The following is a 22,233-nucleotide window of genomic DNA, read 5'->3' as shown; positions in this document are numbered from 1 at the left end:
GAAAATACAGGCAAATATGGAAATTTTCTGCATTTATTTTTGATTACAAAAATGTCCACATACAATAGTTACAAAATATGTTGCTTCTACCACCAACCTCTCCCCTAACTGCTGTGTCACTCGCCACTGATGTCACAGTCTCACCACTTGACGGTGTCACAATCTAGTCAGTCAACAGTGAGCTGTTTGGGCAGTAGCAGAGGGTGGGGAGGAGTGAAGGGAGCACTATTTCTACCACATAGTGAATTTTTCATGGGTGCAAGCCAAGTCTGTGTAAATGTATAAATATATACGCAAATCTCAGCCTTAGTGCCAGCGCAGCTTATAACTGGCATGACTAGTTTAATCTATATTGGGGTCGGTAACCTTTCAGGAGTGGTGTGCCGTGTCTTCATGTATTCACTCTAATTTAAGGTTTCACATGCCAGTAATACATTTTAACGTTTTTAGAAGGTCTCTTTCTCTAAGTCTATAATATAGAACTAAACTATTGTTGTATGCAAAGTAAATAAGGTTTTTAAAATGTTTAAGAAGCTTCATTTAAAATTAAATTAAAATGGAGAGCCCCCCGGACTGGTGGCCAGGACCTGGGCAGTGTGAGTGCCACTGAAAATCAGCTCGCGTGCCGCAGGTTGTCAACCCCTGGTCTATATGTTCTATATTGCAGTGAAACCAAAAGTGTCAAATTTGGTCCAAAATTTAAAATGAGCATAAGCGAGGTATTATAAAACCTGAGGCTAGTAGACATTTCTATGGCGTTATGGGGAAGGAAGTGTAAAGCAATTTTTTAAACATTAAGTATTCCCTTTGTGTTTGCAACTCAAACACTGCAGCTTTGTATTTTTGTATGAGCCTGAAAGTGACCAGAAGCTGATGAGTCTCTCTCCAATCTTCAGCTATGTGAAATACAAAACAGTAAACAAACTGTGTGAATTCTGGAAAATAAATTAGGTTGTTTAAATTTATTCAGCTTAATAGCCTACTGGATGTTAGTATCATGTGTAAGGACATTTTGTTGTAAATATATGGTTTTAACCCAACAGTGTTTCTGACTGCCCTTTGACTGTCAAATCAGTCTTTAAAGATGGAACAAAATTGTAGGGCTAATTTTTAAAGTACCAGCTTCAGATAGGAAGAGAATGTACTTAGTACACAGAAGGAAAACATTTTTTCTGTATCTACCATATTTTTCTCTCTCTTTCACTGAAGTTACTATTGCCCCAAACGGAGCACTGCAGCTGGCCAGTTCAGGTACAGATGGTGTGCAGGGTCTGCAGACATTAACAATGACAAATGCTGGTGGCACTCAGCCTGGGACAACAATACTGCAATATGCGCAAACATCTGATGGTCAGCAGATACTTGTGCCCAGCAACCAGGTCGTAGTGCAGAGTGAGTATGCATTACAAAAACATTTAGGAATACTGTCTCCCATAAAAGTGTAGCTTTCTAAGATTTTTTCCTTTTAATTTAACTTATTCTGCTGTCTTAACAGCTGCATCAGGAGATATGCAGACATATCAGATCCGTACCACACCAACAACCACTTCCCTCCCACAGACAGTAGTGATGACCTCTCCTGTCACCCTTACGTCTCAGACAACCAAGACAGATGATCCACAGTTGAAACGAGAAATAAGGCTCATGAAGAACAGGTGTGTAAGTTTCCATGTACTGCTATATAACTAGCTTCATAGCTGCAATCAGATTCTTAAACATCGTGCTAAAATAGAACTTCAGATATCCAAAACGTAAAGGTAGACAGGTTTCAGAGTAGCAGCTGTCTCAGTCTGTATATGCAAAAAGAACAGGAGTACTTGTGGCACCTTAGAGACTAACAAATTTATTTGAGCATAAGCTTTTGTGGGCTAAAACCCACTTCATCGGATGCATGCAGTGGATGCATCCGATGAAGTGGGTTTTAGCCCATGAAAGTTTATGCTCAGATACATTTGTTAGTCTCCAAAGTGCCACAAGTACTCCTGTTTTTTTTTTTAAAGGTATACAGTCACCTTTAAAATCACAATTCTGTCTGAAAATTATTTTTACCCGCTATAGCTGAGTAACATTTAAGACTACTATACTATGAAAGACTAGAAGCATCCTCACTTTTCACTTAATTTTGTGTAATTAACAATGCAGTGTTGTTACAGCCATATCAGTCCCAGGATATTAGGGAGACAAGATAAGTAACTATAGGTTAGTTCCCAGACCTGAAAAAGAGCTCTGTGTAGCTCAAAAGCTTGTCTCTCTCACCAGCAGAAGATGGTCCAATAAAAGATGCATCCACCTTGTCTCTCTCATGTTTTTCTTGGTTTCAAGTTGACAGTATTCCTTGATATTTAGCAAAAACTAGAATTATGTATCAAAATTCTGAATCCCACATACTTTTAGTAATTGTGTCACCTATGTATTATTTATCCTACACCCAGTGTCACTAGAAAATGTCAGAACGCTAGACCCAAATGTATTAAAGATTTTGTCCCAGAAAAATTGGGAAAAAATGTGAACTCTTTTCCCTGTAAGCTGACCAGTTTTTGTTTAACCAAATATTTCACACATTCCTTGAACTGCCCTGTAGTTTTTAAATTTGCTTTGCTAATGCCTTTAAGTAAATAAACCCTCTTTTTTTATGAGTATCCTAACCTTAAGTTTTTTAAATATTCAATTCAGACTACTCTTGTGTGTATATAGATGTCTCATTTTAATTTTCTTTCTGCATATATATTGACATGTTTCCTTCAATCTGTTTGCTCTACAGTGAAACTTCCATTGCCATCTGTGTTCATTATTTAGGGTAGTGTATGTCATTTAATTCTTGAGAAACATGAGACCCAGAACTTTCTGGAAACAAATGATTTTTGACCAAGGCTGTATTTTTGGTTTCTCATAGAACAAACTGTGTAAAGTTTCTGATGCTCTTAGTGAAAAGGCCATTAACTGTAGAAAAACAAAATGTTTAGGGTGTTTTGCTTTGTTTTGATCATTTTCTTTGACCAGTCAATGCTTTCATGTGAGGTGAACAGAAAAATTCATTTTCTGTAAAGATCTCCTCCCCAGGTGTGAGTGGTAGCGTCAGATGGAGTCAGTAGTCAAAGCAAAACATGTGACTGAACACCTCATGATATACAGTAATTGACACTTGCGCCTTTTGATTTCAGGGAAGCTGCTCGAGAATGCCGTAGAAAGAAGAAAGAATATGTTAAATGTCTGGAAAATCGAGTTGCGGTCCTGGAAAATCAAAACAAAACTCTAATTGAAGAGCTAAAAACTTTGAAAGATCTTTACTGCCATAAAAATGTGTAAGAAAAGGAGGCACAACTTTTTGTGGACTGTCTAAATTTCCATGGGGAATTTTTTTATACCGAATTTTTTAAAATTAAATGAAAGGTCAAAAATGAAACTTTTCTACCTAGATTTCACGACTTAAAGACTATAAAGATTTTATTTACAACATGTTAATGACAAACTACAAAAAGGAAACAAGAAAACCTCAACAAAACTGCTGGCAGAACTGGAAACATCATTAAAATCAAGGCTACATCGGCAATAAAAGGACATGCACATTTTATCAGACAAGTGATTTGAATTTCCTGAACTACAAATTAATTTGGTAACAGCAGTAATATGTGATTACGGTTAAAATGTGGATGAGATGGAATCCTTGCCATTAGTTGAAAATTATTAGCAACAAATATAACCAGTATAGGTTTTAATTTCTTTTGTTCTTTGATCCTTATCTTTTTCTTTCAGTTATTTGTATGTAAATATTTTTATTTCAACCTGTAAATTCTAACTTACAGGTAAAAAAGAAGCTAATACTTTGCTAAAAGTATAAATTATGTTTACTTTTCTCAGCTGGCAATCTGTTTAAAGGTGGGGGGGTTGTTTTGTTTTGGGTTTTTTTGTAAAATGTTTGCTGTGTTTATCAAAGTTGGAGAGGTTTTGCAGAAGGCAATGGGAAAATTATTTTTCAGGCCTAACCCTGAAAGATGTCGAAGGCACATGAATAAGATGTTGACTTCTGAAGAGTATTCAACACATTCAGTTACTTTAAACCAGCAGTTTGGTAGAATGGGTGTAGCTGAACAAAAGTTGTCAGAGAATGCTTTTTAAATAGCTTTGTTCGTGGTTACTGGGTGTGATAAACTATAATTGAAAAATAAATTGTGTGCTGATTATATATACAACTGAACATGCATTGCTTATTCTGTTTGGAGATCATACTATGCTTAATTAAAAAGTTTACAGACCAAAAAAAAGACACAGTAAAATAAAAAGCTAAAGATACATACCAAAGGGTTTAATACAGTTCTAATATAGGGTTTATACATTAAAAAAATAAAAGTGCACAATTACCAGACTAATTTTGTAAGGTAGGCAATATTTTGTGAAGTTATTCCATCTTTGTAAGAAAATACTCTATTGAAAATAGTTAATGGCTGGTATATTTTTATAAGTAAACTATTACCTTTACAAATTCTAAAATGGAGTTTATATGCATATTTTAACAGTTTTATACAGTTCCTTTTAGTAAACAAATAGATATTTTGTGTCTGATTATTGATTATATATTTTTATGGGTTAGCACAAAGTAAAATTAGATTCTCTTTGGAGCAGAAAATATTTTGGATTACTTTTGTTTCTGTAAGCAACTGACCTTAAAAATAAATCCTAAGGAATATTGTTGGGGAAAAAGAAACAGTTAGCATTTTTTTTCCATATTCAGTAGAAACAGCACGTGCTTGAATTTACTGCAAAAATACTATTGGGGATTCTAGTATGTATCATTTTGACTTGTTTCTTTAAAGTAAAAGTTAAAGGTTGTTTGACATGATCAGGACTCGAATATAAATAAAATATTATGTGACCATGGTTATTACATGAACAGTGAATATGCTATTTTCTGTAGTTAGGATTGGATCCTGCTTCCATTATTTCAATGGGCATTGTGCCATGATCTATGTTACTAAAATGTGGTAAGGACATCAGTGAGTTGTGCTAGCTCAGTCCTGAATGAAATTTAAAAATGTATTTGCTCTCCTTGTATGTTGTTTATATAAGGTCTATCACCATTTATTTTATTAGTCTACTATATATATTGCGCTTCCTACCAAGCCGTCAGACTCTGAATTCCACAATGGAGTTGTTAGTGGGTTAGATAAATATTTTGTATTTGTAAAGTTTAATATAACATATGTGGCTATTATGGGATATTGTTTGCTGTAAAGTTACTTTAAATAGAACTGAAATATACATTAGAATTCCTACTCATGTCAAAAATCTTTATAAAATGTTTAAAATGCATTTGTTGCCCAGCACTAGAAAAACTTGCATGCTTGGCGCTCAACCCTGCTTGGGTAAAGATGACATCCTAGGAGGTTCTGAGTGCCTCAAAACTTCCATTAAGGTCAGTGGGAGTTCAGGATAATGACCACCTCAACAGGACTGGGCTCTTTGGTCAGACTCTGCCACTGAATATGTATGCACTACTCTCAGTAACTTCAAAGGGAGACAGACTCGGTGGTCTGCAGGCAGACTCGGACCGTCAATATTGAAGCTTTAATCATGGCTTTCCTGTAAATTAAATTAACTTGAAACTCTTATTTGTGGTATTTTGCTCCCAACTCTGTACCATTGCTGTTCTTTTTTAAATTTCTTCTTTTGTGATAAAGGATTTTTTTTAAATGAAACAATTGGCAAGTATCATTACAGTACAAAAAATAGTAACTGATTCCTGCTTTGTTTTGCAGCTGAATGACTTTTATTATTACCAGAGAGAAAAACATCAGTCAATTTTATTCTATTGATGTAGTAGGGTTTGGGAAGAAGCAGTATAGGTATATTCTTTATCGTGGAAGTATGAAGTGGTCATATTGGTTTGTTCCTTGAGTGATTACTTTTCAGAAGGAATTTATTTTGGAAAGGGTTTAACACTGAATACTATTGGTCTGGTTACCTCCATAGCTACATACATCATATGAATTGTAAAGACTTGTTGAAACAAATAGGTGCTTGCAACTCTTGACCTCAGTAATAAAGACCCCAAAATACAATTCTAATGTTCCTCACTTATTGAATCACAACTTATTTAGTTAAAGGGCTGCTGCTGAGTAACTTTGGTCCAAAATTTAATCAGTCTTAAAATCATGATGTAGAGAGTTTCTTCTGTGGTCCAGCTTTTTTTTTTTTTTTTTTTTAATAACAAACCTCAACAGCTACCTAAAACTAGAAAATACTGTATGCTCTGCTGTTAGTGATCCAGAAGAGGGTGCACAAGTTAACTTTAACAATTTCCTTCTATCTGTAAACACCCGACCTACTGTTGTTAAAAATCAACACCTACAATTACTGTAATTGAAAGATTGGGAAAAAAAATTATTTTTGTTTTCTGTATACTTTTTGCATAGTTCCTGTCACAGATACTGCAACCCTTTTCAGTATCTTTGGGGAACCACTGTATTGAATTTATGAATGGTTTTGTCTTATTGTGTTCTACTCCATGGGGGAGAGTTATCACAGCTCCTCCAGGAACTAAAAACTGGAGGGTAATTATCCTGGGGATTGTAAGCAACTCCAGAGAACCACCACCCCATGGGAAGTTTGGATATATTGATTAAAACTGGGTTTTCCAGAGAGATACTCAGAGACATGGCTTTTGTATAAAAAGCTGAGTTTGAGCTGACTCTGGGCGTTCACTTTGATTCAGCAAACAGAACCTTCTGTGTAAAAGAGACCACAACCCTCATGGAGGAGCTGGAAAGACTTTGGCTTACGAGGGCCCCATAAAACTGATGGGTGACCTTTGGTAAGGTTTTAACATACATACAGGAACTATTATGCGTTTGTACGTGTTTCCTCTGTATGCTCTTTTGTTCTTACAATAAATGTACTCTGCTGAGAAAGAGCTGCGTGGTACCTGGTAAAAATGCTGTCACCGTCCTCAGAGAGAAGGCACAGCCCAGGTGCTGGCCTTTAGGCAGACTGACTTGCTGGGAATATGGCAGTGTATGATGGGAGTTTGCAGCCCTAAACCCCCCAATAAGAAGGGGGTGGGACAAGGGTCCCTGCCTAGAGACAGGTGACAGCTAGAGGCCTGATTAGGCATGCTTGGAGTGGACCACACAGGTGGAAACAGGTGAAGTCCCCTTGGAAGCTGGACTGTTCCTACTGCAGAGGCTGTTAAACATTACCCTGTTTGTGTCAGTCACAGGGCTGGTCTACACTAGGGGAGAGGATCAATCTAAGATATGCAACTTCAGCTACGTGAATAATGTAGCTGAAGTATCTTAGATCGAATTACCTACTGTCCTCACGGCACGGGATCGATGTCCGCAGCTCCCCCGTCGACTCCGCTACCGCCGTTCACGTTGGTGGAGTTCCGGAGTCGACAGGAGCGCGTTCGGGGATCGATATATCGCGTCTAGATGAGACGATATATCGATCCCTGAGAAACTGGTTGCTACCCGCTGCTACAGCTGGTAGTGAAGACGTACCCTCAGACAACAAAACAGAAAGGTATGATTGTAAAACCACACACACTTTTAGGGGACTTGGGCATATGTATTTACCTGAAACTACTTTGAACAATTTTTATTAGCTAGATTTCAAGGTGATGGGGGTGTCCTTTTAACCCCAAACCATTTCTACAGAATTCTACTGACAAGACTATTCTGGTGCACAAACATTCCAGGGCATGAAACAGTTAAATTGTTTTTTCCGCAAACAAAATCTGTATCAATCTGGGTGGATAATACATTTTATTTTAAAGATCCTAAGATGTTACAGTATTGAAAAATCATTTACATTACAATGTCCCTTTAAGCCTAGAATAGAATACACAGTATGATTTGCTTAAATTATACATTTTCTGCTTTACCTTAAAAAAGGGACCGCTATGCTGTGCCAGCTAACCACTGTTATGCACATTTTCTTTATTGGTCCTTTATTTAACGAACAACTATAACCTTGTAACAACATTCTAGAAAACAGGCTGGTTTTCATCATGTTTGTAAAGTTCAAGCCCCACAGAATATACTAATGCAATTGTACAATATCTTTCTCTATTGTGCATCGTTTTTACTTATGATACCAGTGATGATAGTTCAAAAAATGCTTTATTACAGGCTGTGTACATAGGTGAGTTAGACGAAAAAAAACACATGCCTTTTACTAAACAAGTAGCATTTACACACATTCATTAAGGATACTTATTCATAAAAATCATGCGTGGCTGCCTGTTCATGCGGCAATCTCAGAGAAGCCCCTGAAGTCTCTAGTGTAACCAAATGATGTGTGTGTCCATCCCACAGTCAAGAGAATCAGAGCAAGTGTAATGCTCAGGGTCCTGGTGGCTTTGCTAGCCAGCAAAAGGCGAGCTTTTATCCACCTTCTATATCGAGACACACGTACATAGATCCCAGGAAGTTTGGGTCGGCCGCATCCAAATCCAAAACTGGTAATCCCTATCAGATAATATTTGCTGGTATCCAGGTGACAGCACACTAATGGTCCACCGCTATCTCCCTAACAAGAAAAAAATGACACCCCCCTGCACAGTTATTTCTAGTGTTATGAAATTCTAAGGCACAGACATTAGAATTAAGATTATAATTACTTAACACTTACTAATGTTAAAAAGAAAACATTTATTTCCAAAATATATGGATGAATCACAATAAGTTTGCATCAGGTAACCTTAAGCAGGTGTGACAAAGTTACTCCTCTACCTTATAGACTCAGACTCTAGGACTGGAAGGGACCTCGAGAGGTCATCGAGTCCAGTCCCCTGCCCTCATGGCAGGACCAAATACTGTCTAGACCATCCCTGATAGACATTTATCTAACCTACTCTTAAATATCTCCAGAGATGGAGATTCCACAACTTCCCTAGGCAATCTATTCCAGTGTTTAACTACCCTGACAGTTAGGAACTTTTTCCTAATGTCCAACCTAAATCTCCCTTGCTGCAGTTTAAGCCCATTGCTTCTTTTTCTATCATTGGAGGCTAAGGTGAACAAGTTTTCTCCCTCCTCCTGATGACACCCTTTTAGATACCTGAAAACTGCTATCATGTCCCCTCTCAGTCTTCTCTTTTCCAAACTAAACAAACCCAATTCCTTCAGCCTTCCTTCATAGGTCATGTTCTCAAGACCTTTAATCATTCTTGTTGCTCTTCTCTGGACCCTCTCCAATTTCTCCACATCTTTCTTGAAATGCGGTGCCCAGAACTGGACACAATACTCCAGCTGAGGCCTAACTAGCGCAGAGTAAAGCGGAAGAATGACTTCTCGTGTCTTGTTTACAACACACCTGTTAATGCATCCCAGAATCACGTTTGCTTTTTTTGTAACAGTATCACACTGTTGACTCATATTAAGCTTGTGGTCCACTATGACCCCTAGATCTCTTTCTGCCATACTCCTTCCTAGACAGTCTCTTCCCATTCTGTATGTGTGAAACTGATTGTTCCTTCCTAAGTGGAGCACTTTGCATTTATCTTTATTGAACTTCATCCTGGTGGGTCCTGAGCTTATTGGCAGATTTGCTCACCTCAGTGATCTCCCCCACAGTCTGGATCAACTCCGCCTGTGTCTGATTAGGAGTTGGGGGGGAACCAGGGCCCACCCTCTACTCCAGGTTCCAGCCCAGGGCCCTATGGATTTGCAGCTGTCTATAGTGCCTCATGTGACAGCTACACCTCCCTGGGCTACTTCCCCAAGGCCTCCTCCAAACACCTTCTTTATCCTCACCACAGGACCTTCCTCCTGCTGTCTGATAACGCTTGTACTCCATAGTCCTCCAGCAGCATACAGTCAGCTCCTCTCACACACTTCCTCTCCTCTGGCTCCTCCCCATTTGACTGGAGAGAGCTTCTTTTAAAACCCAGGTGCCCTGATTAGCCTGCCTTGATTGGCTGCAGGTGTTCTAATCAGCCTGTCTGCCTTAACTGGTTCTAGCAAGTTCCTGATTACTCTAGTGCATCCCCTGCTCTGGTCACTCAGGGAACAGAAAACTACTCACCCAGTGACCAGTATATTTGCCCTCTACCAGACTCCTGCACCCCACTGGCCTGGGTCTGTTACACAGGTCAGACTATCATACCTACAGTAGGTTTCTTATAGTCTCTATTACTAAAGTTCTTAAACATTTATCTCCTCCGCAGGTCTACAGTCTAGCATTCAGATCACTCTAAAGCTACATATCTACAAATTAATAACTATTTAAATTCAGTTATCTATCTAAATTATGCATATATGCAAATAAGTGCTGAGTTCCACTGTATAAATAGTAATGGCTCATAATCTGCCTATCAATTCCCAAATCACCTGTTCAAAGGAAGATTGCCGAAGAAGAGAGAGAGAATGGTAGACAGAATACTTGTGAATACATTGTCATCTTTAATCACAGAAAATAAACTACTTGTCTTTCATATTAATGGGCCCAATATCTACACGGTAAGGCCCAAACCTTAAAGTCCTTTGCAAGTTAATGCCCTTTGACTTGAATACCGATGGTAAAACTAGCATGAATCAAATCAAGTGAAATGCACCTTCTTCACTGAAGCAGTAAATAAGACCATTCTTCAGCTTCTACCTTATGTGGTACATCTTATTACTTATATGGTCCTTTGATTGTTAAGTTTTATAGTAAAGTCTTCCAGGTCCATTGTATCAGTTATGGCATGAAGTGAATCGTAATCTGTTCTGTGGAGAGGTACTGTCATTGTACAAAGCTGCATGCTGTGTATTCCATATGGAGAGCTGGTTACATAACGCTTGCAATGTAAACAGACCAGGACAGTAAGTATCCTCCATAAGACTGGGACTTCTCAGCTTGGAAAAGAGACGACTAAGGTGGCATATGAGCGAGATCTATAAAATCATGACTGGTGTGGAGAAAAGAAATAAGTAGGGCCCTACCAAATTCACAACTGTGAAAAACGCATCATAGACCCTGAAATCTGGTCTTTTGCGTACCTGTACCCTCTACTATACAGATTTCACAGGGGAGACTAGCACTTCTCAAACTGGTGGTCCCAAACCAAAAATGGGGCATGAGGGGTCTCAAGACTATTGGGGGGGGGTTGCGATATTGCCACCTTTACTTCTGTGTTGCCTTGAGAGCTGGGTAGCTGGAAAGTGACGGCTGCTGTCAGAACCCAGCTCTGAAGGCAGCGCCACAGCAGTAAAGATAGCAGTACCATACAATGCCATCCTCATTTCTGCACTACTTCTTGCAGCTGGGCCACCATAAGGCCAGCCCTGCCCTCCCAAAAAGTGAGGATCCTCCCCCCACACCATGCCACTCTCACTTCTGCACTGCTGTTGGCAGTAGTGTTGCCTTCAGAGCCGAGTGCCCAGCCAGTAGCTGCAGATCTCTGGTGCCCAGCTCTGAAGCCAGTGCCAGCAAAGAAGTAAGTGTGGCAATACCATGACACCCCTCTTCCCACCATGACTTCCTTTTGGTTTCAGACCCCCATGGTCACACCATGAAATTTCACATTTAAGTATCTGAAAGTTAAATTTATGATTTTAAAAATCTTATGACCGTGAAATTGACCAAAATGCTAGAGAGACAAGGTGGGTGAGGTAATATCTTTTATTGTACCAACTTCTGTTGGTGACACATTTGAGCTACACAAAGTTCTTCATCTAAGAGCTCTGTGTAGCTCTGAAAGCTTGTCTCTCTCAGAAGCTGGTCCTATAAAAGATATTACCTCACCCGTCTTGTCTCCCTAATATCCTGCGATCAGCTCAGCTACAACACTGCATACAATTATGAAATTTTATCAGTTTGATGCCAAAATCATAGTATTAAGACTTTAAAACATCTGGGCAATGCCATTGTGAAAATCATCACTACACACAGTCATAGGTGAAAGTAAGCCGGTATGGCCCCCTACAGAGTACCAGTAAAAAAAAGTGCAGTAGTGTACCGGCAAATAAGTGGAGCATTCCGTACTTTCACCTCTTTTGGCTGCATAACAAAAAGTTCAAACTCAAAGCTAATAAAAGCTTGGAAAGGAAAAACTCTGTCACATTTGTTTCTTGTTTCTCTCCCTCTCCTCCTCCAGCCAGGCTGCCCGAGGTGGCTAGGCTCTGCGTTCCGACCCCCCCCCCCCCACTCAGCAGGGGCTGCAGTGGCTCCCCTCTAGTTTGTAGCAGGGACCAGGGGGACTGGCTGAGGGAGAAGCCTCCCCAGGTAGCCTGCTGCCTGCATAGGAACAGTTAAAACTTAGCTGTTTTCTCTGCAGTCTGAACCAGGAATTAGGGGCTATTTCTGGCATCCTTGTTAATTTCACTCACAGTTGTTTGGGGAGGGGGGTGACCAAAGCCGAGGCAGTTCTTTTCTGCCCTCTGATGTCTCAATCTTCAATAATATAATATACAAAAATTACAATCAAAATCAGGGACCATTTCCAAGTTGAACTTGGAAATGGTTCCAGATTTTGATTTTATTTTTATATATACCTCTACCCCAATATAACGTGGTCCTCGGAGGCCAAAAAATCTCACTGCCTTATAGGTGAGACCCTGGGCCCTTTAAATCACTGCCCAAGCCAGGCTGCCAGAGCCCTGGCGGGGATTTAAAGGGCCCGGTGCTCCAGCTGCTGTGGAGAACCCTGGTCCCTTTAAATCACTGCTGGAGCTCTGGCAGTGGGGCTCGGGCGGTGATTTAAAGGGCCCGGGGCTCCACACAAATTTGGATATAACGTGGTAAAGCAGGGGGCTTGGGTGGCACTTTAAAGGGCTCCCCGCTGCTTTACCACGTTATATCCAAATGTGTGTTATATCGGGACACGTTCTATCGTGATAGAGGTTTAATATACATATACGCACAGTGTGTGCATATATATATATACAGATAAATATTACTTATATATACATATAAATAATACCTTTTGTATTTTATTGTAATCTTTGTGTCAAGCACTGCATAAACAAACAATCTGTCTTGTTTTTGTTCTTCCTTCTTTCTGTTAACCTGGGCTTTCCTTCTACTGTGTATCACTCTTTTAAAATTCAGATTATTTTTCTCTAAAATCATTCTTTCCTCTTTTTTCTCTGATGCCTTTCTCTCTTCTGACTTGACCTTTGTTTTCTGTTTACTGTATTAATGCCCAAATCCTGGTCCCAATGAAGCCAATGAGAGTTTTGACTTCAAATTTCCATGGCGGCAGGTTAGGACAGTACAGTACATCTACAAACAGAAATTCCAGTCTTACCTGACAGCTATCGATACCTCCAGATTCAAAGCCAGCACAAAACATATTATTATTAACCATTCCTTCATACCATTCAAAACCATTACAAATATCAGAAGGAACAATGTCTACTTGAGCTTCTTGTAATATAGGTGAGCCTTCACCTGTAACGGAACATAGAGAAGATGGAACATTTTGCTACTATAACTGTAGCATTTTTGTGCACATATTTTTCAGTTCAGTGAGACTACTCCTGCTGAAAATTAAGAACATGTGACAATTTGGGGAATCTGTCTATGCAGAGTTTATGAATACTATTTGGTTTTAAGATGGAGGAGAGTCTTTAAATCGCGATGGTTGCCCATTCAAATGGGCCAATGGGCTGGCTGAAGCTAGGAGAACCAGTTTTCTCTAACTTCTCTGCAGCGGTCTGGGGTCTGAAGGAGTGGAATTTCCCCAAAAGCAGAATTAAAAGAAAAGGTTTTAGCGATGGGTTTTAGAAAAAACAGAGACTCAGAATGAACTAACATGAGGCAGGGAATGGTGTACAGGTGTTCTATTGTTTAGTCTGGATCTATATAGTTCTTGTCTTGTGCTATCTAATGGGTCTATTTGCTTCCACTATCATGTCCCTGAAGAGGTAAACTGTAAGCCAGCATTTCCTACAAGGTGGAACTCTGGAAAAGTGTGTGGTAAGCTACTGGGGAGTCTGGGGGAGATGACACTAGTCCTGGAGGAGATGCAGTTAGACCGGGCATTCAGCTCAGAAGCGATGTGAAACGGAGGATTTATATCCTATGTGTAGGCCTGAAGAGGTAGGGCCTGGATTCTGATCAGTTTCAGGAAGCTTAAAAGCATATGGGCCTGGAATCCAAAGACAGTAGCCTGGTGTGTCCAGCAGGGGGATTTTTACCATGGTTGTGACAACATACATAAGTCATTGCAGGATCAGGGTGGAGGTGTTATTTGACACATCTGCCTTTCTGATTCTGAAGAAACATGTGAGATACTAGTACTTAGAGCTAAACACTTTCAAAGTGCAGGGGCCATGTTGTGTCCCACAGCCTCATCTGACCCCAGATGCCCTTGTATCTTCCCTTAGGGAGACAGCTCTACTATGAAAGTTACTACCTGTACATACTGAGTCTGTGCTCACTGGCGTTTAGACAGGAGAGAAGAGAATTCCGTGCAGATCGGACAGCCCCGCTACTCATTTGGAGCCCTACATAGTCTCAATCTTTCTATATCTAATTTATTGTTGCTAAGTATAACATTTTTTCTAAGTGCTAATGTCTGGGAACTGAAACAAGAGTCTAAAAGTCAAGTTTAGTTCTTCCCTCTATTCCGTTATCCCTGGACTAAAGACTACAGGCCAAACTATGCCCTCAGTTACACTTCTTCAGCCCTAGGTTGCCTTCAGTGGGAGTATAACTGAATTTGACTTGCAGAATGATTTACAGGTTATGTACATGGAAATTTGAACCCAGCTTGACTTTCAGACTTTTTTGTCAGTTTGAGCTGCTGCTGAGTAGAAAAAACTTTTTACTTGTAAACTGAAAATTGTATATGAAAACACTGAACACAGAATTTCACAATGTTAGCAGAACTGCACTTTAAGCAATCAAGTTTTGTGCTAAACAGCTGATTCCTTTAAGAGGGCTCAGTTGCACTGAAAAATACTCTTCTCTTCATTTTGACTTTTTACCAAAAAAAAAAAAAAAAAAATCATTCCTAATCCTAATAAACTGAGGCCCATAGGTAGGGTTTTAATGCTATTGTTATTCCAGGTAATAACACTTTCATGCTACATCAAATTCTTTCTTTCTCTGGATAAAACAAAAGCAGTAGAATACATCATGGTTTTTGTAATTAAAAGGAGGATGCATTTGGAATAAAGCCAAGGAGAGCATGAATGGCAGCAGTATCTAGGAAAGAAATGCCAAAAAGATGGTTTCAAAAAAGCTACTCTTGAAGCTCAAAACAAAACCACATCATTTAAATAATGCCCTCACAGCAAGTAAGCTTGCATTACTTGAAATCAGCTATTTCTTGGATCACCAGTTAGTTTAATAAAAAAAACAAACAAAAAAGGAAGCAAATATTTACCTTTCTCTGAAATACTACCCCAACCACTTATGAAGCACTTTGTTTGGTTGTTGATGTTTAGATGAATGTGAACAAAGGGTAAGCAGATGGGCTGAATATAGTCATTGTAGCTTACAGATTTATATAGTTTAAATAATGCAATATCATTTTCAAACGTCTCTATCCGGAATTCTGAATGGACAATAATCTCTCTAACACTATGTTTCACAGTATGTCTCTCAGGTCTGGAAATATCATGAAGGCCAATCACAACCCTCCAGTAGTATGGGTCCCTAAAAGAGAATCAACAATTCATTTCTTACATCTGTGGTACAATAAATAAATTACTTGCTTGCATTCTTTAAAATCTGTTTTGTTTTGTTGGCAGCTTACGCACATTTGACAACATGCTTTAAAAATCCCATATTAAATATTTTTGGGACAAGTTCATGACAGAGATAGCTGAACTGAGAACACAGATTGCCTCATATTTGGCAAGGCAAATCCAGATCAATATTTTCAATTAATATTCCAATTTGGCTGCCCAGCTACGCCTGCGGAGCTCAGCAGTGAGTTTTTTAGGAGAAAAGATCCAGACGGATAATGTTTTTATAGAAATGTTGAATGCTCAGTGAAAGAAGTATGGAATCCTGACAATAAAGAAACAGGATCTCTAATGAAGAAGTCTAGATGTGAGATTCTAAGAGGTGCAGCTCAGTACTCAGAGTCAGGGAGAAGCAGAAGTGGCCTTAAGCTGTCGTTGCACCTCCCAGATTCTGGGCTGCTCTGGCGCTGGAGAGGTACACGTTGTAACCTAAGGTTGCTCTGGGGGCCTGTCTAAGGATGTGTCAGTAGATTAATAAGCCTCTTTGGAGGGGTTTATTACTGTACTGTAAAATGAAAGTTTAGTCTCTAATAGTCTCTCAGCATTTTCTAAATAAAGGTTTTACAGCCTAGTAGAATAAAAGAGATGAAGTAGTGCTTACTTTAGAAAAACTGAAAAATCCGCTCCAATGTTTGCTACCCAAATATTGCAACATTTTGCTAGTGCAGTTGTCAAGGTTTTTTCCCCCACTTTGAACTTTAGCGTCCAAAAAGTGGGGACCTGCATGATCACTTTTAAGCTTAATTACCAGCTTAAATTTGGTACACTGCCACCAGCCAGAAGTCTGTGTCTGGCACACTTCTGTTCCCCCCAAAACCTTCCCTGGGGAACCCAAGACCCAAACCCCTTGGCTCTTAAAACAAGGAGAAATTAACCATCCCCCTCTTCTTCCCCCACAGACTCTCCCCTCCCTGGGTTGCCCTGAGAGGCTACACAGATCCAAACTCCTTGGATCTTAAAACAAAGAGGAATTAACCCTCCCCCTTCCTTTCCTCCCACCAATCCCTGGTGAGTTTAGACTCAAGCCCTTGGATTCTAAAACAAGGGAAAAAACAATCAGGTTCTTAAAGAGAAAGCTTTTAATTAAAGAAAGAAAAGGTAAAAATTATCTCTGTAAAATCAGGATGGAAAATGCTTTACAGGGTACTCAGATTCATATAGACTAGCGGGACTCCTCTCCACCAGCCTGAGATTCAAAGTTACAGCAAACGGAGGTAAAAATCCTTCCAGCAAAAAGACACATTTACAAGTTAAGAAAACAAACGTAAGACTAATCCGCCTTTCCTGGCTACTACTTAATATTTTGAAACATGAAAGACTGATTCAGAAAGATTGGGAAATCTGGGTGTACGTCTTGTCCCTCTCAGTCCCGAAAGCAAACAACAAACAAAACAAACAGCACAAACAAAGACTTCCCTCCACCAAGATTTGAAAGTATCTTGTCCCCCCATTGGTCCTATGGTCAGGTGTCAGCCAGGTTCACTGAGCTTCTTAACCCTTTACAGGTAAAAGAGACAGTAATCCTTAACCATCTGTTTATGACAGCAGTATAAGATTACTGAACAGTAAAGCTGACTGGGAAAAAAATATTCCTGGAAAAAATTAAAATGTTTAGTCAAAAACCTGAAAATTTTTGTCCTAAAACCTCAGTCCACTCCTAAGCCTGCCCTCTGTGTTGGCACTATTGATGTGGAGCCCTCAGACCCAGCCAGGCTGGGGATGCAGAGACCTCCAGACACAATTACTCTAGTTACAGACCCTCTGGTGGAGGGCAACTGATGACCTTAAGTTGCACAGAATGTTTTAAGTGGTTCCTCCGAGACAGAGTGGATGCCAACACTAGGGAATATTGGGACACAGGAGTCAGGTGTTCACTCCTCAGTAATTGTTCTACAATCTTAGAACCCAATCCATGCAGTCTAGCAAAACTCCTACTGATTTCCACTGTAGTATCTGGTCCTCCATTTTGCTCAAAGATAATGCTGATATTTAAAATTACGCTATGGGAGTTACAGGTGATGTGTTTCTGGTCAATTATACCGTTCTCATACTTAAGTTAACGGAGTATTAGAGTATTAAAATTTAATACATACATTTGTCGTCTAACACAATGTGCTGCTGTCAGTACTGAATACTCATTAACCAAAGATCCACCGCACAGATGTTTAAATCCTACACCATATTGGTAAACTTGGAGACTAACTTGCCACGGCCATGCTCCGAGCTGTGCATCATGTCCACCTACGATTCGAGGTCCTGATATCATATCCACCAGTACCCGCTCTCCACAGGCTATAAAACAAAACACCATCAGTTACATTGTTCACATTGCAATATGAAGATTTTGTGCATTTTTAGTGTTTTGTGCATGGGTTTTACAAAAGGTTTACCAATGTTATTACAACTATTTTTTGCATTCCCATTTAGAGCCCGGGTTCAGCAAAGTGCTTGTGTGTGTGCTTAAGTCCATTACTTCATCTATGTTTAAGTGCTTTGCTGAATAGGGCTCACTTTAAGCAAGTGGTTGAAGATAAGTATGTGCTCAAGTGTGTTGCTGAATCAGGGACTAACTGCCTCTAAGAAATGTATGGAAAGTTGCACAAAAGTATGTATTGTAGTGGCATCTTATATGATATTGTGCTTATATAATGTGACTGTACCAACATTTAATTAAAAAGTATGAATAAAAATAGTGCAAACTCTTCTTTAAAGTTATGCAATAATTTTGAAATTATTTAACAGTGACTTTTAACATTATACTTTGTATTGATGTCCAAGGTCTTCAAAGAACTTTACAAAGGGTGCATAGTATTATCTGAGGTAGGGTAAACAACATAACATAGCAGGTCAGCAGCAAAACTGGCAACAGAATCCAGCTTATCTGCATTTCCAGTTCCCTACTCTAAACAGGACATTCCTGCCTTCTGTACTCACAGTATTTACACTGGTGATGAAGCATTTTATCATGTATTTGGAGTTAACTTCAAGCTTGGCTTACGGAGTCAGCTACCCAGGATACCGATCTATCTTAGGTATTGATGTGGCCCCCCATGACCACTGTGATGCTAAATCCATTACAGTGCTCAGATACAACACCCATGAGATAGGGAAGCACTATTCTCCCCATTTTACAGCTAGTCTCTTGTGTCTCAGCTCCCTAAGTGACTTGTGGATCACACATGAAGCCTGTGACACAGCAAGGAATTTAACCTAGGATTTGAATGGCCCAGGCTAGCACCCTAACCACTAAACCAGCCTTCTTTCCCATACAGATACCAAAAGTAAAAAGCATAGGTCCTGGACCCAGGGTGTTGGGGGTGTGGCAAAAGCCCCTGGCTTGAAGTGGTTTCTATCATATACATGATTGACAGTTTAGTTCAATGGCTCTCAGCACCCCTACTATACAAATTGTTCCAACATCACCGAATGTAAGGGGCTATCAGCATATGTTGGGATTCCCGCCAAGACCTTTTCAACTCAGCTTATTGAGAATACTTTGGTTCTGGGAGAACACTTCATCCAGATCACTGGGATCCAAAACACAGAGTTTGACTCTAATAATAATAAATAATAATAGGAGATATACCTATCTCCTAGAACTGGAAGGGACCTTGAAAGGTCATTGAGTCCAGCCCCCTGCCTTCACTAACAGGACCAATTTTTGCCCCAGATTCCTAAATGGCCCCCTCCAGGACTGAATTTACAACCTTGGGTTTAGCAGGCCAATGCTCAAACCATGGAGCTATCCCTCCCCTCAAGAGTTTATCCTTCAGGTTCCTTTATCTGGCATGCAGCAAAGCTTGGTTGAGTTGATCAGCCACTTAACCTTTCCAATTCTGCTTGTGATCACATAGGCACTGCTTGTGGGAACCTGAGTGCTGAAATCCTTTTCCCAATCATGTGAAACACGGTCGACATCCAACCTCATACTTGAACCATGGTATTCTGGTGACTCAACCTCACACTCTGGCCAAGAGGCAAATACTTTATGGCCTGATTTATTTGCATCTGTATTACTCTGGCACCAGACAGACGTGAGGCAGCACAAGGGAGGCAGGGGCAGCAAGAAACCTACCAGCCCCTCCCAGCACATGCCCTGCATGGCTCTATGATTGATGGGCTATGTCAGGTGTGCCCTGGAGACACATGGGCAGCTTGTCGCACAGACTCATGGGCCATGACATGGGGGGGGGAAGTCCTCTCTGCGCAAGCGCCGTCGCGTCGCACCAGAGTAATGGAACATGTAGTTCCAACAGCGGGCCGCGTGGGCATGCGCAGCGCGGGTCCCGGCTACGCGGTGCCTGAGGCACGGCCCGCCCAAGCCGCCGCCACGCCCAGCCGCGGAACCTTACTGCTCGTGGAGCTCCTCGGGGCCAGGCTCCCGGTGCTGCCGCCCGCTTGCAGCAGCACCACGAGGGCGGCGGCACAGAGACTCGGCCACATCGTCCGGGGATCAAACAAAATGGCGGCTGGTTCGCGTCTAACGGTTATTGCCGGGCTGCCGGCGCGCGGCTGCTGGCCACGTGACCAGGGGAAGGCGCCATGCCCTGGGCGCGCGCTGCTGCGTGGCGCCAAGGGGAGAGGGGAGCGAGCCTGAGGAGATGGCAGGGCAGGGGCAGGGGCAGGGCCAGGGGCAGGGGCAGGGGCATCTCATCTCTGGCTGGGTGGGGTTGGCGGAGAGGAGCGGACAATAGGATGGGGCCTGGGGCACAGTTTGGGGAAGGAGGGGTTGAGTCTGTAGAGGGAGAACAAGGGAGCGGATACCGGGGGCTGTCTAGGGGGACAAAAGGAGGAGCTGCAACAGTGGTGATGGCTTGGGAGAGAGCAGGTCTACAGGGAAGTGTGGTGTGAGGGAATGGGGGTTGCCTTAGCAATTGGGTGCAATAGTTAATTGATTTCTGTGGATGGCTGGGGCAGGAGAGGAAGATGCAGGTATAATTCTCCAGTAACAAAACCAAACCACACACTTTCAGTTCGAAAATTCCATGTTTTAATTTAATTTCTCCAAGAAATTGTTTCCATCAGCTACTCTAGTGACTTTTTTCCCGCTTTGAGAAACAGTATGGTTCTATCATAGAATAACATTGCTACAGGATCACAACTTTTTTGAACAAAACACACCAATCTTTTTGTTTTGCAAAGATATACCTACTGCTGAGAGGAATAAGGATTTCAGTCATTCATGCATCACAAGAACTGGGCAGAGTAGCTACAGGTTAACGTTTATCAGTAATGTTCTCAGTAATTATAGAAGAGGAAGAAGTCTTAACAGAGATCAAGGTCGTGAGACACATGTTGCCGGAGCCTTGCACCATTTGTAGGGGTTTCAGTGGTTAGTCTCCCATCCAAATACTAAGCAAGGCTTCCTGTTTTGCCTATAAGATCTACTGCAGTCATAATACAAAGGTGCTATTGCTGCAGATGGGGGGTGAACTCTTGGCCCCACTGAAGTCAGTGGAAAAAAACCCATTGACTTTGTTAGGGCTAGGATTTCACCCAAAGAGAAATTGTATTCATCAGACCTCAGTTTTGTCCGTGTTGATTCACAGTATAATTTCTGACTCATGTGACTGGTTGGGTAATTAACAATATAAAAATATCACACAAAGTGGTAGACTTTGACACAGACTTAAAAAATCTTCCAAGATTCCAGTGCAGTAGCAAAGTTATAGTTAAATTGATTATACTACCACCTCAGCTCTCTAAATGGCATGGGATGTATTAAAATAGCTTGATAACTGTTATGAAAAGAGCAGGAAATGGTTAATATTAGAAAACATTGCATCCTCTAGCCAATACATTTTTGCAGCTGAGTGGAGGTTATTTGTTATTACGGTCAAGTACCTACCTACTAACCTATGATCAGTAAAAGCAAACTACTAGTGTAAAACCGAGGCGGGAGAGAAAGGAGCAGGGCTAGCAAGATAGAGGGTGGAAATAAAGATGTGACTTTAGAAAGCAATTCCCACCACAAGCTTTATTTTCACTCTTGTTTCACAATTGCCATTTGGTGGTGAAAATAAACTAATGATTATCTGAAGGAACTTGCCAAGTTAAAATGGCATACTGTGAAGATATTTCCCTGAATAGTTAGAGAAAAAGTATTCTTTCTTGGCTTTGACTATGCCAGATGTTTATGTGATATCTCCCAGTGTTGTGTTATCAGGGCAGTTCCACTGGTGATAACTGCTGTGGAAGCAGTAGTTTTCACCAGTATTTTTGCCTCTGTATCTGTAGTAGACTTGCTTTCAACAGGTTTGGATGAGACAGACTGTGGTAAAAATTCTAGTGCCCTATCTACACTAATGTAGCTCCTTATTGCTGTAAGTGGGGCAGTGCAACAGTGAGACAGACCTCTCAAAAAAGTCTAGTATAGACACAGCCTCTCCAAGACCATGTTTTCTGCAATGTCATTGTTGGTAAAACTAAGAAGTGTTTTCCATTTGTTTTTTTCACTGTGCACCGCCATGCACAGTGAAAGACACAATGGTATGAAACACGTGGCCCAGGCAAAATTCTGTTGTACTTCCATTCAAACTGGAACGTAGTATGTCCA

The 22,233-nt window shown here is 40.6% G+C and overlaps 2 protein-coding genes across 6 annotated transcripts in view; one reads left to right on the top strand and one right to left on the bottom strand.

The window, feature by feature from the left end:
- ATF1 (activating transcription factor 1) overlaps positions 1 to 6,896 on the top strand; it is a 32,580-nt gene extending 25,684 nt beyond the window's left edge. For all 4 annotated transcript variants that reach the window (XM_050925371.1, XM_050925372.1, XM_050925370.1 and 1 more), the window contains 3 exons: positions 1,210 to 1,392; positions 1,496 to 1,655; positions 3,162 to 6,896. In XM_050925371.1, the coding sequence (XP_050781328.1) occupies positions 1,210 to 1,392; positions 1,496 to 1,655; positions 3,162 to 3,306 (488 nt within the window). In that variant the 3' untranslated portion in view covers positions 3,307 to 6,896. The remainder of the gene's footprint in view (positions 1 to 1,209; positions 1,393 to 1,495; positions 1,656 to 3,161) is intronic.
- A 2,627-nt stretch (positions 6,897 to 9,523) lies between these two features.
- Positions 9,524 to 20,279, bottom strand: TMPRSS12 (transmembrane serine protease 12). 2 transcript variants are annotated; one of them, XM_050925377.1, is made up of 5 exons: positions 20,030 to 20,279; positions 17,771 to 17,969; positions 15,314 to 15,585; positions 13,229 to 15,132; positions 9,524 to 10,777 (listed from the first exon to the last, which is right to left on the bottom strand). In XM_050925377.1, the coding sequence occupies exons 1-4, from the start codon at positions 20,118 to 20,120 to the stop codon at positions 15,077 to 15,079; spliced, it is 618 nt and encodes a 205-aa protein (XP_050781334.1). In that variant the 5' UTR covers positions 20,121 to 20,279; the 3' UTR covers positions 9,524 to 10,777; positions 13,229 to 15,076. The 2 variants fall into 2 exon arrangements, with proteins under 2 accessions (XP_050781334.1, XP_050781333.1); XM_050925376.1 differs by lacking the exons at positions 9,524 to 10,777; positions 13,229 to 15,132 and having other exon boundaries at positions 15,140 to 15,585.
- Between the last annotated feature and the right edge of the window lie 1,954 nt (positions 20,280 to 22,233).

Source organism: Gopherus flavomarginatus, chromosome 16 (assembly GCF_025201925.1).
Source record: "Gopherus flavomarginatus isolate rGopFla2 chromosome 16, rGopFla2.mat.asm, whole genome shotgun sequence".
Classification (NCBI taxonomy): domain Eukaryota; kingdom Metazoa; phylum Chordata; order Testudines; family Testudinidae; genus Gopherus; species Gopherus flavomarginatus.
Note: the sequence above shows the minus strand (reverse complement) of the source record. Positions and strands in the feature narration are given on the sequence as shown.